The 19,465-nt window shown below is 28.5% G+C and overlaps 1 protein-coding gene across 1 annotated transcript; it reads left to right on the top strand.

The window, feature by feature from the left end:
- The first annotated feature begins 8,381 nt into the window (after positions 1-8,381).
- LOC130970747 (UDP-glycosyltransferase 79B30-like) lies at positions 8,382-9,800 on the top strand. The gene has a single exon (XM_057896921.1). The coding sequence runs from the start codon at positions 8,382-8,384 to the stop codon at positions 9,768-9,770; it is 1,389 nt and encodes a 462-aa protein (XP_057752904.1). The 3' UTR covers positions 9,771-9,800.
- Positions 9,801-19,465: the final 9,665 nt, after the last annotated feature.

Here is a 19,465-nt window from a genome sequence, read left to right as displayed (position 1 = left end):
AGAGAATGATTTAATGTTGTTTGAAAATATAAAAAAAAAATTATTTAACATAAATTTTTACATAAACAATTAAAAATAGTTGTGCAAATGACTATAAAGGTAACACTTAAAACTTGTATGCAATGCGAACTAAATCATTTATGAAGTCAAATTTGTAAGTTTTGGTTAATTAACCATAAAGTCAATGTAAATTATTTACAAAATTTCAATATGAAGTTCCTAATACTTTATTTGCAATACTTGAAGAAGAAATATCTTGACAAATCCAAGTATTCTATTTATATTTTTTAAAAAAAGTTGGGATTTAATGGTTATAATGTTGCACAAAATAAGTTTTTTCACTTAAGAGTATTTTTTTCCTAAGTTTATTTAGTGTCAAATATCTCATAAAATTAAAGATATAAATAATAATTTTTGTAATACAATGACCTTTTAGATTTATTTATTATTATTATGATTTCTATATTACTTCGATGTAGATATTTAGTTATTTTTTATGACATATTAGCGTTAATAAATAAATTATCTTTTAGTATATATTTTGTTATTTTTTGTATTCTTTATTTATTATATATTTTTCAATAGTATTTTATTATTTTGAATAATAAAAATGTTATAAGACATTAATTTTTTAAAAGATTAAAAACATTCAACTAGACTTTTTGAACTTTTAAAATTTTTTAGGGATTATTTTAAAATGTTTTAAATTCTTCGAAAATTATTTTATACTTCACCCTGAAAACTAATCCATCTCGCACACGTGAAAATCCAACGGTCATATGTGTGAGTTAACATTTTACGTCAGCAATTATAGTTAGTGACTAATAGAGAGAGACTGTATTGTCCAATAAAAATAAACATTGGAGACTATCTTATATATTTTGAAACCTAAGAGACTAAAGTGTTCAATTCTCATATATTGATTTGGGTAATTACTCAATAAACAATTATAGATTGAGAAGTATTAAAAGAGAAAAGCTATTCATTCAAGCTTTTTATTTAACCAAGTCTAACCAAGTTGAAATAATACATCTTACATCCACCCGCCACTTTTATTTTAGCTGGAACAAATACGTACGTAAGTGTTAGTATTAAAAGTGAATTTTCTCGATAAGAAGGCGTTTCGACTACAGATTGGTCGATCTGAAGAACTTAGTTAAACTTAGCAACAGATGCAGATACGAGCAAATCGAAGTCGAAAGAAAGATTGTACAAGAGCGTCAAAGTCGAAGCTTTTCAACACAAGAAAAACAGGTTGAAAAGCAGTTATTGTTTTTCCTTGAACATTAAGACTTTTGCTTGAACTTTAAGCTAAGTTGAGAACATGGATGCGAATTTTGGGGAAGAAGCTGAAGAGAATGTGAGACTTGAAGACCAAGATAAGAGAAGAAGTGGGATGTCAAAACTTGGAAGTCATAGTTCTTCATGGTCAAGGCAAGATCGTGGCCTTGAAAAAATGAGAAAACTAAATCATGGTCAAAATAGGAGTAGTTCAAAAGAAATCAGTGACTTCAAAAAAAAAACACTTCATCATCAGACAAAAATTCTACAAAAATTTCTAGTCCCAACGATGTAACAGAAAATCATGAAATGCAAGTGCATGTGAGTGTCAGGAGTCCATTTTTATTTTATTTTCCTTTCACTGCAACAAAATAGCATTTTTACAACGCTTTCGTTTAATGCTTAATGACAGTTTTTATCGTCGCTAAATTTTTTCGCAATTGTTAAAAAAGTCATGGATTTGAGCGTTGCCAGGTGACATAGTGACAATTTTGGACCACTGTTGGTAAGAAGTGTCGCTAATGTTTGTGACGATTTTTGAAGTATAAAACCGTTACTAATTTATAACACTTGTTATTTTTTTATGATATATTTAGCGATAGTTTTAAAGTCGCTAAATTACTAAATCCTATGACAGCTTTTTCTTGTATTTCGTGACTATTTTAAGTCGTCACAAAATTTTTAACGACGATTTTAAGTTTTTGATTCCTGTGATAATTTTTTTTATATTTAATAACTGTTTAATCCATCACAATATATTTAGTGACGTTTTGAACATTCATACATACTCCAATTTACTAAAAAAATAATAAAAGACAACAATACCCTTTTATTTCTTCTTTTTGATAGTTTATATCAAAACTTGTAGAACAAACTAAACTAGCATATCACAGAAAAAAACTAAATAAAATAAAATAAATTATCTATAATTAATACATAGAGAACTTATTACAATTGTCATAGTAAATGAGCACAAAGAATTTGATTACAATGGTCATAGATCATAAACTTTCACTTTAACCAAATTCTTTCTATTCAACTTTGTTGCATTACCAACCATTTTGCCCTCAAGCTCATATACAAGTCCTTCCAAGGCATATAGAAGATACTTAACAAAATCACTGTATTATTTTTCATAAAGAGGGAGTACTATTATTATTTATTATAGTTATTCAACTAAAAAGATAAAATCTGGTAAGTTATGTTTAAATTGAACCTATTCTTTTTATGACTCTTCTTAATTGAAATATGAATTATTATTACTTTTAATAGGGTGTCCGTGAGGATTCCATCAGAGCGCCTTCTACTTCTAATAGACCATGAACTAGATTAGAATCATTCTCAACAAGTCTATAAGATATGGATCCTCTAGATTTATAACTTATCGCAAATAAGAGAAAGAAATAAAAAACTTATTTCATAGTAGATATTCACGATATGTTTCTTATGATAACTGGGTTCATGAATTATGGTGCTTATAAAGCAAAGTCATGTGATTTTCTTTTCCTTACCTTAGGTTAGAAACATAAATCTATAATCAAAACAAAAATAAAAGACAAATAACTAAAAAGATAAGGAAAACACTGATAAGATGAACAAAATCAGCAACAATATAGCTTTTGAAGGTTCTAGGCATATAGCTTTACTATTTATTATTGGTTTAATTACTTTGTTGGTCTCTATAATTTTGTAAAATTTTTAATTAAGGCTCTATATTTTTTTTCTTTTTAATTGGGTTCCTGTACTAATTTTTTTTTAACTAAAAAAAAATTTGCAACTAAAAAAAAATTCGTACAGAAACCCAAATAAAAGAAAAAAAAGTGTAGGGATCCAATTAAAAAAAAATTAATGCAAGAACTCAATTAAAAAAAAGTATAAAAATCTAATTAAACATTTCATAAACCCTTTTAAGGGTTTATGGTTTAGGGTTTAGGGTTTAGCATTTAAGCAATTTGAGATTAACTTCAAATCAAGTAACATTTTTCTACAGCTCCCTAACCATTTGAGATTAACTAAAGAAAGCATCATTTAAAGAGATAAAAAGTAATTCTAGTCATAAACCAAAGAGAGTTTATAAAAACAGGAAATAAAAGAGCAATCCAATCCATGAAATCAATACTAAAAACACAAATAACTGAAACCAGTGAGTTACAAAATACAGAAATCAGTGTGATAAAGCATAGATCAATTTCTTTATATCAAAACAACGGCCTAGACAGTTAGATCATTTACAATATGTTGAGAAAAAAAATTAGAACACCAAAATTAGAACTTCACAAATTAGAACACTAAAATTAAATAATTAAAAAGAGCCACTAATATAAGTTTGAAAAAGTGTGTAAACTACTCTTCCTTAAATTCCCTTATTCCTCTTACTCAAATTATCTATCATAAATCATCATTCACATAAACAAAGAACAAAAGATAGTACAAATAACACAAATTACTTCTCACATAGTTCAACTTAAACTTGATAAATCTAAATTAGAGGATCAACTTAGTCAAGTCACTAAACATTTTTCATAGCAAATAAAAAAATTGAAACACAAACAATCTCTATGTTCAACACCGAAGATGCAGAACTACATTAAACAATAAACACTTATTTTCATTATTTATTGCTGTATGTTTAATTTGGTGTACTATTTGTTTTCTTTTTCGTTTTAATTTATTTTTTTATTTTTAATATTTTATTATTATTTTGTTTTCTTTCAATTTCAATTTTACTCTTTCATTTATTTAAAATTTTTATTTATTCTACGTTTTTTTTGCTACAATTTGCCACCAGTATTTTGATGCAGTTTGTTTTGACATAAACGTTAAATAATTTTCAGGTCGAGTCCACTCTTTTCAGAAGAGTTGTATCTGCACCTCGAATTAAGATCTTAATACAAGTTTAATTTTTTTTATTCTTCTTTTCTTTTTTTGTTTCTTTCTTTCACAAAAAAGAACAAGAACAAACAGAAAAAAACATAACAAAATAAAGTAAAAACAACAAAAAAAAGAATAAAAAAAAAGTCAAGTAAGTTCTTGTTAAAAAATTACTTTCGATTAAAAAATTTCTATGTCATGATTAAAAAAATTTAGTATCAAAGTTAAGAAATTTTTGTATTACAATTAAAAAATTTTAGTGCTATTTTTTTATTTTGTATTTTTTTCAAGCATCTTTTCATTTTTTCTTGTTTTCATAGTTCCTCTTATTTCGCACACTTTTATAGTTCTTGTTTCGTCCTTTTTTATTTCGACTTCTAAGAGAAATAAAAAAAAAAGATAAAAATCAAACAAATAAAAAAATTTAATAAAATGAAGGAGTTATATAATTATTTATTTACTTTTTGATAATAAACACAAAAATTTTTAAAAGAAACATACTTAATTTTATAAATAAAAATACATAAATTCTGTACGGAAAAAAATAAAAAATAAAAAAAAATTGCATTATCAAGTGTTTAAAATCTTGAAAAATTTTGATGTTAAACTAAAAAAATTTTAGTGTGAAGAGTTACAAAATTTTGGTTATTTTTCACGTCTAATAAATAATGTGATTCACGTGTATGTGTTGGAGTTTTTATTGGATTTAAATTAACTTAATTAAATTTAATTAATAAAAGAGAAAATATAAAGAGTCAATAGAATATTTGTATAATGTGTATAATAGTTAGTCTAAATTTTTGGGATAAGTAGTTTCATGATATGATATCAGAGCTCTAAATTCAAAGGTCTTATTATTCTCGATACCCGTTGATTATTATGGATAGTATGGCTGATGTTCATTTTGTTCCCAAAGATTTAGCCTATTGTACACATTGTACACTTATTGTGTGTTTGGATTATAGTTTGCAAACGGGAGTTCGTATAAAAATTGATTTTGCAAACTTGATTTTGATGAAAAGTAAGTTTGTATTAACATGTTTTATATTTGGTAATCTTTATATCAAAATGGATTATAGTAAAATTATGTTGTTTGGAATATACTACTCAAAATCACTTTTAGATGAAAAATTACTAAAAAATATATCAATTTAAATCATTTTCTATATTATCCTATCATTTTACTTTAGATATTTGAATAAATCTTATTAATTTATTTTATAATAAAATTAATATTTACTTACTAAATTAAAGTAACATATAAAAATTGATCAAATATATTTTAATACATAAAAATATTAAAAAGAGTACTATACATTTTATAATGTTAAAAAAAAGAAAATGTTTTATATTATTTTAGTACGGTTATTATTCTTTAATTTAGTATTATTTTGGACTATAAATTTTTATAATTAGTATATAATAAAAACAAAAATAAAGTACAATAAAAAAAATTTCGTACAAATATAAAATATAATAATTACAACTAACAACATATATCATATGAACAAAAAAATTATAATAAGAAGTAAATAAAATTCATATGAATAAAATTAAATAAAAAAATAAAAAATTTTATACACAACATAAATATAGTACAATAAAAGATAGAAAAAAATTTATATAAACAAAAAATAATAAAAATATCATAAAAATTAATAAAAATAAAAATTTATATCAACAATAGTTGTCATATGAATAAAAATACAATAAAAATATGACATCATAACACTAAAAAAATAATATCAGAATACAAAAAATAATATAAAAAATATTTATATATAAATAAAAAACAATAAAAAACATAAAAATAAAAATATGAAAGAGAATACTAAAACTAATAAAAAAAATTAAAATATTTATCTTGGTAGTGATTTTAACAAATCTAAAAGATTTTGATGAAAAAAAATTGGAACCAAGAACATACATAAAAAACTATTATGAAAATTATATGGTTACTTACATTATTTTTATAGAAGAAAATGAAGGATAGAATTGGTAGAAGAAAAATAATTTTCTTACTTAATTTCTCAATTATAATTAGCCTTCCTCAACGTGAATGCAGAAGCTAGAATTTGTATAAAATTGATTTTGCAAACTTGATTTTGATGAAAAATAAATTTGTGTTAAAGTGATTTATATTTGGTAGTCTTTATATCAAAATAGATTATAGTAAAATAAATATTATTTAGATTACACTATTCAAAATTACTTTTAGATAAAAAATTATTAAAATAGACATCAACTTAAATAAATTTTTATATTATTCTATCATTTTAATTTAAATATTTAAATATATATTATTAATTAATTTTATAATAAAATTAATATTTACTTACTAAAATAAAAATAATATATAAAAATTGATAAAATATATTTTTATATCAAAAACAAAAATAATATATGAAAAATATATCAAAATATATTTTATTAAATTATATTACTTATAATTCTTTTAATACTCTCAGTACTCTTTTATTTAATACTATTTTAAACTATAAATTTTAATTATTTATGACTTTATTCTTAGTTATAATTAGTTTTTTTTTACTTTATTCTTTTTAATGGGATCAATAATTTATATTATAACAAAATTATAATAATAAATTAATATACAAGAATTACACTTACAAATTTTAACAAAGCCAAACAAAAATATTTTTTTATACAAAATCAAAAGTAAAAATTTAATAAAAAATATAATTATATATTTGAAATATTTGAATACCAAAGAGACTACAAGCAAGGAAGTAAAGGGTAGAATCGATAAAACAAAATAAATTCAATCCTAACGTGATTTTTTAAACGCAGAAGTTACGATTTCCAGCTTCTTATAAAAACGTACGTTATGAACGTAAAATCACGTTGGCGTTTAGAGAAAAAAAATATCCAAACAACAAGAGGAATCGTTCAATGCACTCAAACGTGCTTCTCTTTTTTCTAAAGCAAAACCAAACACATCCTTAAACGTACGGTTAGCGACAAAATTATTTTTGGGTTCAGAATTTCAAAGAGTTATCAAACATAAAAATGGGACGTTTAAAGCATTCAAACAAATTTTTTTTCTCTCCAACGTAAACTCTAAACACACCCTTAAATTATTGACTTCTTAACACTACTCTTAAGAAGAATATTTGAATATGTAATGGGATTGATATTAAAAATACCACGGGAATAAAGGTAAATAATGATGAACTCCACTACTACAAAATTTCTCGTAACCGATGATCGACAGTAAATCATGTGATCCTCGGTAAATTCGAGAAATAAAAAGTCAGTTGATTGGATAAAAAGTAAACAATTTTTTTTTTATTGAAAATTTAACTAGCCAAGCTCATACAAAATCATCATAAGTACTTTATCTACATTGATTTGACAGAGAAACATCAAAGATGCAGATAGCTTGAGTTCTATGCTTAACAAGTGTCCTTAAGATGCATACAAGTTTATGAGAGTTGTTCGTAGTTGTTTTCAAAAATAGAAAACCACAGACTTCCGTTGTTTTGGTTCAATTTCTAAGAGATAATAATGATAGATTCCCACAGTTAACTAATGGTATAAAGCTTATTATTCCATTAACAATCACCCTTGGATTCATTTAAAAAAAAATTGACATAATTCCCTAATTAATTATTGCAGCTTAGTCGAGACATCATGTGACACATGAAGGCATGCACTTTGATAAAGAAAAGATTAACTATTGAATAGAAAAGAAAAAGATGGCCTTGCAAGTTGCAACATTTTCATCCTGTTTGGATGTGAAAGAACTTTTTAAACAGAATTATTACTAGTTTTTAAATTAGTTTACTTGAAGGGGAGTTTTAGAACAAGATTGAGCTATTCCTGTGTGACTTTAAGGTTCTGTCGAATTCAAAATGTATAAACAACTATTGATGTAGACAACTCTATATGTTACACCTTTTGAATGAGGTCTTTTTTCAAATCTTGAAAAAAATAAGTAGATAATAAAAATATTAAACAATATGAACAATAAATATATTAAATGTTTAATTTATTAAGTGTATGAATAATTATTCTAATATTAAGATTTAAGTGAGTGATTTAGAAATATAATATGTTTTATTTAAATTGAACCAATTTTAAAATCCGTTATTCTTATTTTACTCGGTCAACCTAAATGAGGCTTGTATCCGGCAAAAAGTATTATATAAACCTAATCCGTCATGAATCTTACTCATCCTTTCTAAGGTTGAATGAAATCAACAAGAATGGAATCATTAGCAGCTTCTTTGAAGATAGCAATGTATCCATGGCTAGCTCTTGGGCACCAAACTGCACACTTCCACTTAGCCAACAAGTTAGCCGAAAAAGGCCACAAAATCACATTCTTCGCCCCAAAAACAACACAATCCAAATTAGCTTCCTTCAATCACCACCCCAACCTTATCACCTTTGTCACCATCACTGTTCCTCATGTTGAAGGCCTTCCACCACATGCTGAAACCACCTCAGATGTGTCTCCGCCTTTGCTTGCAGTCCTCATGACCGCCATGGATCAAACTCAACAAGTAATGGAAACCCATCTTTCGACTCTTAAACCTGATATTGTTTTCTATGACTATTTCACTCACTGGTTGCCACCATTGGCAAGGCGTCTAGGAATCAAGGCCATTCATTATTGCACTGCGCGTTCTGTGATGGTAGGCTATCTTCTCTCCCCTGTAAGCATCAATCAAGGGATACACAATCATGTTGATCTAACGCATCCTCCTCCGGGGTACCCTGCTTCGTCGTCCATAACGCTTCATACACATGAGGCACGAGAAATATATAACAAGAGAAACATAATTTTCGGCAGCAATGTTCTTCTCCGTGAACGTATATTCAATACCATGATTGAATCTGACGCTTTGGCATATAGAACATGCAGGGAAATTGAAGGGCCTTACCTTGACTACGTAGAAAAACAATTCAAGAAGCCTGTGATTCTATCAGGACCAGTTCTGGAGCGACCGAATGCTAGTCTAGATGAAAAATGGGGTTCATGGCTTCAAGGGTTCAAAAGAGGTTCAGTGGTTTATTGTTGTTTTGGAAGTGAGTGCTGGTTACAACCAAATCTGTTCAAAGAATTGCTGCTGGGTCTTGAACTCACCAACATGCCGTTTCTAGCGGCATTGAAAGCCCCAGTTGGGTTCGATTCAGTTGGAGAGGCGCTACCAGAAGGGTTCGAAGAGAGGGTTGCAGGAAGAGGAATCGTGTATGGAGGGTGGATCCAACAGCCATTGATATTGGAACACCCTTCTGTGGGTTGCTTCATTACACATTGTGGATCAAGCTCGTGTACAGAGGCATTGCTGAATGAGTGTCAAATAGTGTTGCTTCCAAATGGTGGTGACCAGTTCCTTAATGCAAGAATGATGGCAAACTACTTGCAAGTTGGTTTGGAAGTGGAAAAGGGGGAGCAAGATGGATTCTACACCAAGGAGAGTGTGTGCAAAGCTGTCACTATTTTGATGGATGATGAGAATCAAACAAGTAAAACACTCAGAGCTAACCATGCTAAATTAAGACACATTTTGCTTCACAAAGATTTGGACTCCGCTTATATTGACAACTTCTGCAAGAACCTTCATCATATTATAAGGGAAAAAAATTAATTTCTAATTTTCTAGGTACTTCATTTCGAATTTAAGTGCAGATTGTATCTCATAATAAATCATTTTGTGTGAAAAAAATATGTTCTTTTCATTTCAAATTAATTATCTTTTTTATTTTTTATTTTTGTTGTAAATTGAGTGGCTTCTTTTAATTTTAAGAAGTGATTAATTATATTTTGGTGATTTCTGTACATATTTTTATTTATACAAAAATTTCTAAAATCTTTTTAAACAAGTGTTTCTACTTTGTTTGTTTGTATCTTTATTTGAAAGTTAAAAAAAAAGGTTTTTATGTTATGAAAATATTCTATAGTAGAAAATAAATGTTAACCCTATTAACAAATTTATTAATGTAAATTGGCATAGATGGATAAAGATTTATGTTCTTTAATCATTTTTTTTAATTTAATATTCTCTGAAAGGGTGGACAAAATTTGATTTAATTTGGTAAAATTTTTTGAAGAGGTGTCTATATTTTTTAAAAGTTCAAGCTTCTCATTTTGTGTTTGGTAAATAAAAAAGATCATATACTTGTGTTTGCAGCTTTTAAAAGAATGGAGTATTTTTGAAAGTTAACTTGTGCTTTTAAAATAGAGCTTTTTAAAGTTAATTTGTGCTTTTCAAAATTTAAAAGTCTAATATAACCTTATATGTTAACTAATTTTTAAATTTAATATTTATATTTATGTTTATTATAATATTTTTAAATTTTAAAAATTATTTTATCAAACATAATTGATGTTGCTTGTATTTATTAAAAATTATCTTTTTAAAAATTAACTTTTATAAATTATTTTTAAAAAATAAAAATTTTACCAAATTAAGTGTTTGTTTGTTTAAAAAAATCGTCCACTTTATACTGCTGCAGTATTCAAGAATTAGTTATTTGACTTTTATTTTATTTATCAACCAGCATAATTTACATAGCAAAGTCAGAGAATCTTACAATAAGATTGAACATACACAAAATAAATAGCATTCAAATATAGAAGCATCTAATGCCAAAATAATTCTCATTTTCGTATTTTCAAAATACTTTAATTGAGTTAATACTGAATTTTATTCTTAAAAAATTATCTGTTTTTAAATTAGTTTTTTAAAAATAAAATTAGTTATATTAATTTTTAAAAGATATAACTATTGGTTTAGTTAGTCATTTTATGAGTTAGACACGATATATTACATAACATGATAATATGATAAATTAATGTTTTGTATCATAAAATAATTTCTTGGCATGTTCTAAACTGATTTAAAGTCAAATTATTTTTTGAAAGTTTTCACAAATTATTTTCATCTCTAAAATTTAAAAAATTGAGTCAAGTTAATTCTTTTATAAATCTCTATTTATTTTTATTCATAATCTTAAATGTTTAATATTTTTTAATACTATTAATTTTGATCTCATTTATTATACCTTACCAAACAAAGTTTTTTTTACATAAAATAATAAAAAATATATATTATTAATTTTATATACTTTTTATGTCTACAACGACAACTATAATATAAGTATACTTGTTCATCAAAATAATTAATGATTAAATTATTAGAAAAATATGCCAAATTTTGCTTTAATAGATTGAACTTAACATTAATTTAGTTTATTTTATTATTAAATTATCTAAATTTAAACCAAAATATTTCAATAATTCAAAGAGAAAGGTCCAATAAAAGACTAATAAAATTTAAAAATAATGTTTTTTTAGTACATAATTAATAATCATCTGATAAAATCATTTAAATAAAAGATTTTCAGCACAAACAACTAAAATTTAAAAATGTTAAAATTTAAGAATATGAATGAGAAAATTGAAAAATGTTAAATCTAAGAATATGATAAGAGAATAATATTGTAATCATTTATTTTGTTTACTTTGATGAATAATTATTGTTTATGTTCATAATTGTTGGAGACATAAAAGTATATAAATTAATATTATATTATTTTTATTATTTTATATAAAAAGGATTTTGCTAGATAAAGTATAATAAATAAAATTAAAATTAATAGGATTAAAAAATATTAAACATTTAAGATTTAAAACAAAGATTTATATAAAGACTAACTTGACTTAATTTTTAAATTTTATTAATAAAATAACTATCAAATATTTTTAGAGAATAATTTAACTTTAAATATATTTATGACATGTTAGATAGTACATCAATCAATTATTTTATAACACCTGATAATAGTCTGTTATGTTATCATGTCACGTCTTAATATGTCACATTATTATCTTATACTAATTATTGATTTAACTTACGAATGTATTTTTCAAAGACTAATATGACTAATTTAATTTTTGTTAATGCTAAGAAGACAAAAACAAAAGCCAGAACATTTATTTAGCATTCATTAATTGTTATAACAATTAATAAATGCCAAATAAAACAAATTTTGGACTAATTCTTTTTTGTTACTAAATATTTTTATTTAATTTTTAGGAGACTAACAAAATACGAATAATCTTTTAAAAAAGTATTTAAATTATAACACCCTATCAAACAGAGTTTTACGCTTAAATTCGTAAATTAGATGTGGTGAGGTATTACGACCTCTAATAATAAATTGTGTACTTAGGCATATATGAAAAGAAGTTTAACTAGGAATTTTGAAAAAAAAGGTTAAGCAAAACATAAGTCAAAAGTCGCATCACACTCAAAACGGTTAAACATAGAAGGAAAAAGATAACCGCGTATGAAAAAGTGAATATAGAGTTCCAAAGAAACATATAGCTAGCCCCAAACTCGACTTGCGAAGCAAAAGCCGGCCAGAGTATATATATATATATATATATAACCCAAAAGAACCCAAAACATAACTACAGACCTTGGTTCTCCAAAATCAACTTCTAAGAGGGACAAAATACAAATTTATACAAAAGTGGAGAGTACTATATATATATATATATATATATATATATATATATATATATATATATATATATATATATATATATATATACAAAGTACAAAACATAAAGTCCCAAAGTAGATCTTCACTTCGATGCAGCCTCCAGCACGCTCAACGAAGTGTTTCACGTCTTGTATCTGAAAAATAACAGAATATGTATGGAATGGGAATTGCGGTGATTCTCAGTATGGTAAAGGTGCCTGTATAGATAATAAATAATGTCCTGAAAAGTCAGAAACATTCCAAAACTCTAACAATCCATATTCATATCCTAATGTTTTCACTAAACCAGAAATATGGAGACTATATCTAAGGATTTTAATTCTAATTCTTCGTTTCTTGTTCTCTCCAAACCTCTAGATCACCAAGTGAAACAATCCTCGGTGCCCCCTTCACACGCCAGAAAGATCTCTCAGGAACAAACACAAATAAGACAAACAAGGAAAACACAAATATAGAAACAAGTACGACAATTAGGTCAAGTAGCAATTAATTACAGTTAAGCAATTAAGCAAGTCAAAACAAATGCAAACTCAAACAAAACATACAAGTGCATATGATGTATGTATGTCCTGTGGCCGATGAGTCTCATTTGTCAGTTAACCAGCCAGACCCAACATGTTCGGTAGTGAACCCTGGACAGTCCCTGCATACGTGCATCCCCAAGAGTCTATGCATATATATATATATATATATATATCATTAATCATTTATCATCTAATTGGGAAAATCCGAGGAGTTAAAATGTTCGGTCACATCTTGCGACAAAGGATCAACAGAATATCGAGTCTCAACTTGGAGCAAATGGTGGCAAGCCACTGTATCTACTCATGGAAACTTGTGTCTCAGATAATATAACGCATATGCCAGATCATTCATATCATCAATATCAATCATTAATATCATCAGCATAATTCATCAACTTCATCATCACCCTTATTCATAACTCATACAATCACAATTTATCATATTGTCATCATCCTTATTCACATCTCATACAACTTTACCTACGCCGCATTAAATTCAGTTTTTTCACTTTACAAATCTCTCTCAATATCAATCTAACTCCTCATTAGATTTACTCCCTTTCCTAAGCCTAATACTAGTTATCGCACCTTAGATGGGGTTACAGAGGTTTAGAAAATTAGAAGAATAATTGAAAACTCAAAAATTGCACTTTTCAGCAAAACAGAGGTCATGCATATGCGAGTCACCTGTCGCGTACGCGAGAATTTGTAAAAAGACAGTTTCACATATGCATCCACTGTTCACGTATGTGAGAATAGTGGACAGAGAAAGAGTCCCCCGTGCGCATAATACATGCTGTGTACGCATGAGTGTAAAAATGACAATGTTGCATACGCATCCCTTTTCCATGTACGCGAGTGTGTTGCCAGCACCCAATACTCCTGTACGCGTGACACTGTCGCGTACGTAACCATATCAGTTTTGCCAAAAAGCTATTAAGTTCAGAAAATCAATTTTTTACACCAAACTTCCAACGCGCATAATTTTTTCGTAAAAAATCATTTTCAATCCGTTCTTCAAACGTTATAAGCTTGATCTTTACAATGCTGAATCACACTTTGACTAAGCTAATAACACTTGCTTATATAGCAGAAACTAACTTACACACATACTACATGAGACATAATTAGTTAACTAACAATCTAACACACATTCTAACTAATTTTATTATGGGTTGTAATAATGTAAGGGGCTGCACGTGAAACTACATGAAGATGTATCATGTAACATCCTCCTTCAGGTTGGGAATGTGTATATCCAACAATCCTAACTTGCAATGAAGACTAGTAAATATTGCTGGAGAGAGAGAGGCTTTGTTAACAAGTCAATCACCTGCTCATTTGCTGAGATAGGTAGTAGATGAATAAAACCTTCCATGAATTTGTCCCGAACAACATGACAACCAACCTCATTATGCTTGGCCCATTCAGGAAAATAGGATTGGAAGCAATGCGGATAACTGATTTACTATCACAAAAGATACTAATTGGCTTGGTTAGTGGCATGTCCAAGTCTCTTAGTATGTAGTTTAACCAAATTGCTTCTTTAGCCGTGATTGCCAGGGCCAATATAGAAGCAATATGTGAAAACTGAGCACCTCGTGTCTGGGCAAGCTGCCCAGTCAGAATCAGAGAAACCAGCGACATACAAGTCGATTGTGGTGGGAAAGAATTGGCCCTGTGCTGGTGCAGCCTTAACGTACTTTAGAACTCTCAGAGCTGAATCATAATGAATGGTAGTTCGACATTTAAGATATTGACTGAGCTTACTAATGGCATAGCTAATGTCCGGGCATGTATTAGTTGAGTAAATAAGTTTTCCAACCAACTTTCTATAAGGCGCCATATCTGTAAGTGGTGATCCTCCCTCCTTGCCTAGTTTTGCACTATAATCCATAGGCGTGCTCACAGGTTTAGCTTGCACTCTTCAAGCTCATAATCTCGGAATATATCTAACACTTACTTCCTCTGATAAAGAGCAATGCCTTTCTTTGAACGTGCCACTTCTAATCTAAGAAAGAACTTCAAGTCCCCAATATCCTTGATTCTAAATCGATAATCCAACACTTTCTTGACTGTATTGATTTCTGAAAGGTCACTTCCAGCAATTACAAGATTGTCCACATATACTAATACTGCAGTAGACGCCCGAGTTGATCTCTTTGTCAAGAGACTGTAGTCTGATTTGCGTTGTTTATACCCAAGTTTAATGAGAATTGACTTCAATTTCTGTTCCACTGCCTATTTGCCTGTTTAAGGCTATACAAGGATTTCTTGAGTTTGCACACTTGATCACCTTTTACATTCAACCCTTGAGGAGCTTGCATATATACTTCTTCATCTAAATCACTGTGAAAGAAAGAAGTATTGACATCAATCTGTTTTAGAAACTAGTTCGTTGTTGCTGCCATTGAAAGAACAACTCCTATGTGAGCTTTAGAACCAGGCTGAATGTATCTTTGTAGTTTATGCCTAGAACTTGAGTATAAGATTTAGCCATGAAGCGCGCTTTGTGACGTACTATGGTGTCATCCAGATTCTGTTTAATTTTAAACACCCACTTACATCCTATGGATTTCTTGCCTGGAGGTAGTGGAATCAATTTTCAAGTCTTTTTTTCCTCAAGAGAATTGAGTTCAGATTTGATATCCTCTTGCAAACAAGTTTGAGTAATTGCCTCATCATAATGCTTGAGTTCAGTGTTGGTGATTAATGCAAGAGAAAATGCTCTATACTTTTTAGAAAGGTTTTCATATGATAAGAACTTAGATAAATAATACCTGCTGAAGTGATTGATAGTTGAGCTATTGTTGTTGGTGGTGAGACTCAAGCACTTATAGTCTTTAAGATTGGATGGAGGTTGTCTAATTTTATTAGACCTTCTTGGTGCAGGGCATATGGGTGCATGGGATTGGTTTGTGTGTGTTTGAGCTAAGGGTGCAGGAGTTGCCACTCTTTGTATATGTGTGCTATTTATGTCATTATGTGCAATATCATCACGTGTATTGTTTTGTGCAGTGTCATCATTTATTTGTACATCACTATTAATGTGAGACTCATTATGACTAACTTGTGTAGTTTCAATTTGAAAGTTCGAAGGCTAATTATTTTCTCCATGATATTTATGATAGGCATATAATCATATGAAAAAGGATTCTGGCTTATGGTTTTATTGTAATGCTGTTCAAAATCTTCAGGTATTGCATGTTGCTTTAGAAAAGGAAAATAAAACTCATCATTCCACATTTCTTGATATAAAAATTTGTCTGCTTTATAAATCTAAGAGTACAAATCCCTTCACAGCCTTCCTAAATCCCAAGAATACAACCTTCCTAGACCTTGGGTCCAGTTTTGATCGATTGGCATTGAGAGTACTAGCATAAGCTAGACAACCAAAATTTTTAAAGTTCGAGAGATCATATAGAGTGTCATAAAGTATCTGTTATGAGAATTTGTTCTTCAAGAATGTGCTAGAAATTCTATTCATTATATGAACAATATGCAAAACAATAAAATTCTAGAAATATTTTGGTATACTTGATTGAAAAAGAAGACTTGTAGGCACTACCAAGATGTATTAATGTTTCCTCTCAACAATTCCATTTTGTTGAGGAGTTTCAACACATGAAACTTGGTGCATAATCCCACTTTCAGCAAACTAAGAAGCCATTAGAAATTCTGGATCATTGTCAGTTCTTATGGCTTTTACTTGTTTGTTAAATTGAGTTTTTGCATATTGAACAAACTTATTGACAAGTTGGCTAGCGTCTGACTTATTTTTCATGAAATGAATCTAGGTAAATCTTGATTTGTCATCCACAATGGTTAAAAGGTACTTGTGACAAAAAATTGAGGAAGTGGGCAAAGGCCCCCAAAATATCAATGTGGATTAGCTCAAAAAGAGTTTGTGAAATGGTGTTGCTTCTCATAAAAGGTGATTTCCTTTGCTTTGCCAAGTAGCATGTGTCACATGGATCAACTAAATTATTGCAATCTATAAAGGAAAAATATAATTTCATTAACATTCAATCTTTCAGTAGGTAAATGCCTAACCTAGAGTGCCAGACATTCATGTCATTAGGTTTTATTTGGGTTGCTGCCATGAGATTTGCAGATTGTACAAAATTAGGCTGATGTGGTTTGTGAGCTAAAGTGTAGAGTCCACCACACTCCTCAGCTCTTCCATTCATTTAGTGCATAAGACACGTGATTTGTCGCTCCCATGTCTAAATCCAATTTAAAAATTTTGTTGAAAAAACATTTAATGCAAGAATATGGGATTTAAAATGTATGACATGAACCAGTCTATCAAGGTGAGGAGTTGGCAAAGGCTTTATAGTGTGGCTAGAATTATTTTGATTCAGTATTTACTCATCCATGTTGATTAGTGCTAGCAATACTGCTCTTTGCTTAGGACTTTGGAGTGAAATCAAGACTTGTCAAATTGCTTCCTTCCCTGCTACAAGGGAATATGAGATTCTCTTTTTCTTCCTCAGTAGATGATGCAATCATGTTCACAAATACATTGGTCTTCCATTCAGAACAACAACGGTGATAGGAATACCTGGATTTTTAGAAGGATGGAGGAAAAAGTAGCTCGAAGGATGATCTTGACTCGATCCAGAGCTGCCTTTGTTGATGTGTGCTTGAATTGCTGAAAGTTGGTTCAAGAACGTTGAGATCCCCTGCGAATCGAGGTTCTCTAATGGAGATCGCAAATTCGAGTTCTTTAGAGCTGGATCCATCATTGTTTGCTTCAGATCTTGTTTCTATTGACTTCCAAGGATCTAAAGGACCAAACTTCCTTCTTCAATCTTAAGCTCTGAAGTGTGCTTAACCTCTTTGGTCCACGCTCACCACCGCACCATATGAAAATGGTGAGTGGAGGTGAAGAGAGCACACCGTGAAATGTGAGAGAGTAGAGAGAAAAATAGAATTGATATTAACTTGATCTTTATAATGAAAAATGACACTTTGACTAAGCTAACAGCACTTGCTTATATAGCAGAAACTAACTAACACATACTGCATGGGACATAATTAGTTAGCTAACAATCTAACAAACTTTCTAACTAATTTTATTAGCTAGGGGCTGTAATAATGTACATGGGCTGCATGTGAAGTTACATGGAGATATATCATGTAACAGGATATGATTAAGATCACGCAAATGAGATTCTCAAAATTCGTGAAAAGATGAAAACTTTAGCATTAGCTTCCATTTCAAACTTAAGTGGCAAAGTTCTTTCAAATATGTTGGATATGAGCTTAAAAAAGAAGACCAACAAGAAAAAGAAAGTGAGTCTCTTGTACTGTTGAAGTCTTTAATGTTGGCCATGGGTTAGAGCGCGGGTAGATTAGGAATTTCAAAAAAATTTAACAATTTACTGAACAAATTAATCATTGCCTACTATTTGGATTATTTCCTCAAAGAAAAAATATTTTGTGAACATCATTCTGTTCGCTTTTTATTTATTTTTTTTTATTGAGCTTCCAATGATATTTTCAAATAATGTGAAGAGTTTATGTGTTTTTTTATGTGGAGAACACAAATTTAAAGATCAAATTTGTGACTTTTAAAATTTTATTTTAAACACACAAATTTAAGGATTAAATTTGGGTTTTTTATTTTAAATTTTTTTAAATATATAGTATTAAAAATTTAAATGTGTAAACTGGACCCTCTAATTTACTTTATGATAGAAAAAATATTTATTTCAATATAAATCAGACTTTTTAATCTATGCATTGTAAAATCCGACTCTCAAATTTCTCTACTTCTCCAATTCAAAGAAAAAAAAACATCAATTATCTATTGTCATAAATTACACACAATCTTCTTTAGTATCTAAAAAAATTAGCCCATTCTGTCTTTACCAATTTTTGAGATTATTTTGTCAAAATCTAAATTTTGTAGGTGTTAAAATAATTATTTGCTAAAAAATTTATTAAAGATTGTTTTGGATATTATATTAAATTTTGTGGAATGGAAAGCGGTAGTCACGAAAAAAAAGTAATGGAAAGCAGCACGGGGGCGATGAGATGGCGCAATGGTACCTGCCATTCTTTAATCTGCATCACTTACCATTCTTCACAAACTTTCATTAAATATTAATATCATCATGCACTTATAGTTGCAACCGTTATATCTATCTCCATTATTTATTATACAGAGTAAGTTATGTATAAATAATCACAAACTCTCCCTCCCATCGATCCACATCATAATCTCTTCCTCATTATTTATT

Source organism: Arachis stenosperma, chromosome 3, assembly GCF_014773155.1.
Source record: "Arachis stenosperma cultivar V10309 chromosome 3, arast.V10309.gnm1.PFL2, whole genome shotgun sequence".
Lineage (NCBI taxonomy): Eukaryota > Viridiplantae > Streptophyta > Magnoliopsida > Fabales > Fabaceae > Arachis > Arachis stenosperma.
Note: the sequence above shows the minus strand (reverse complement) of the source record. Positions and strands in the feature narration are given on the sequence as shown.

Coding starts and splice junctions, on each gene's coding strand:
- LOC130970747 (XM_057896921.1), top strand. CDS start 8,382: ATGGAATCATTAGCAGCTTCTTTGAAGATAGCAATGTATCCATGGCTA.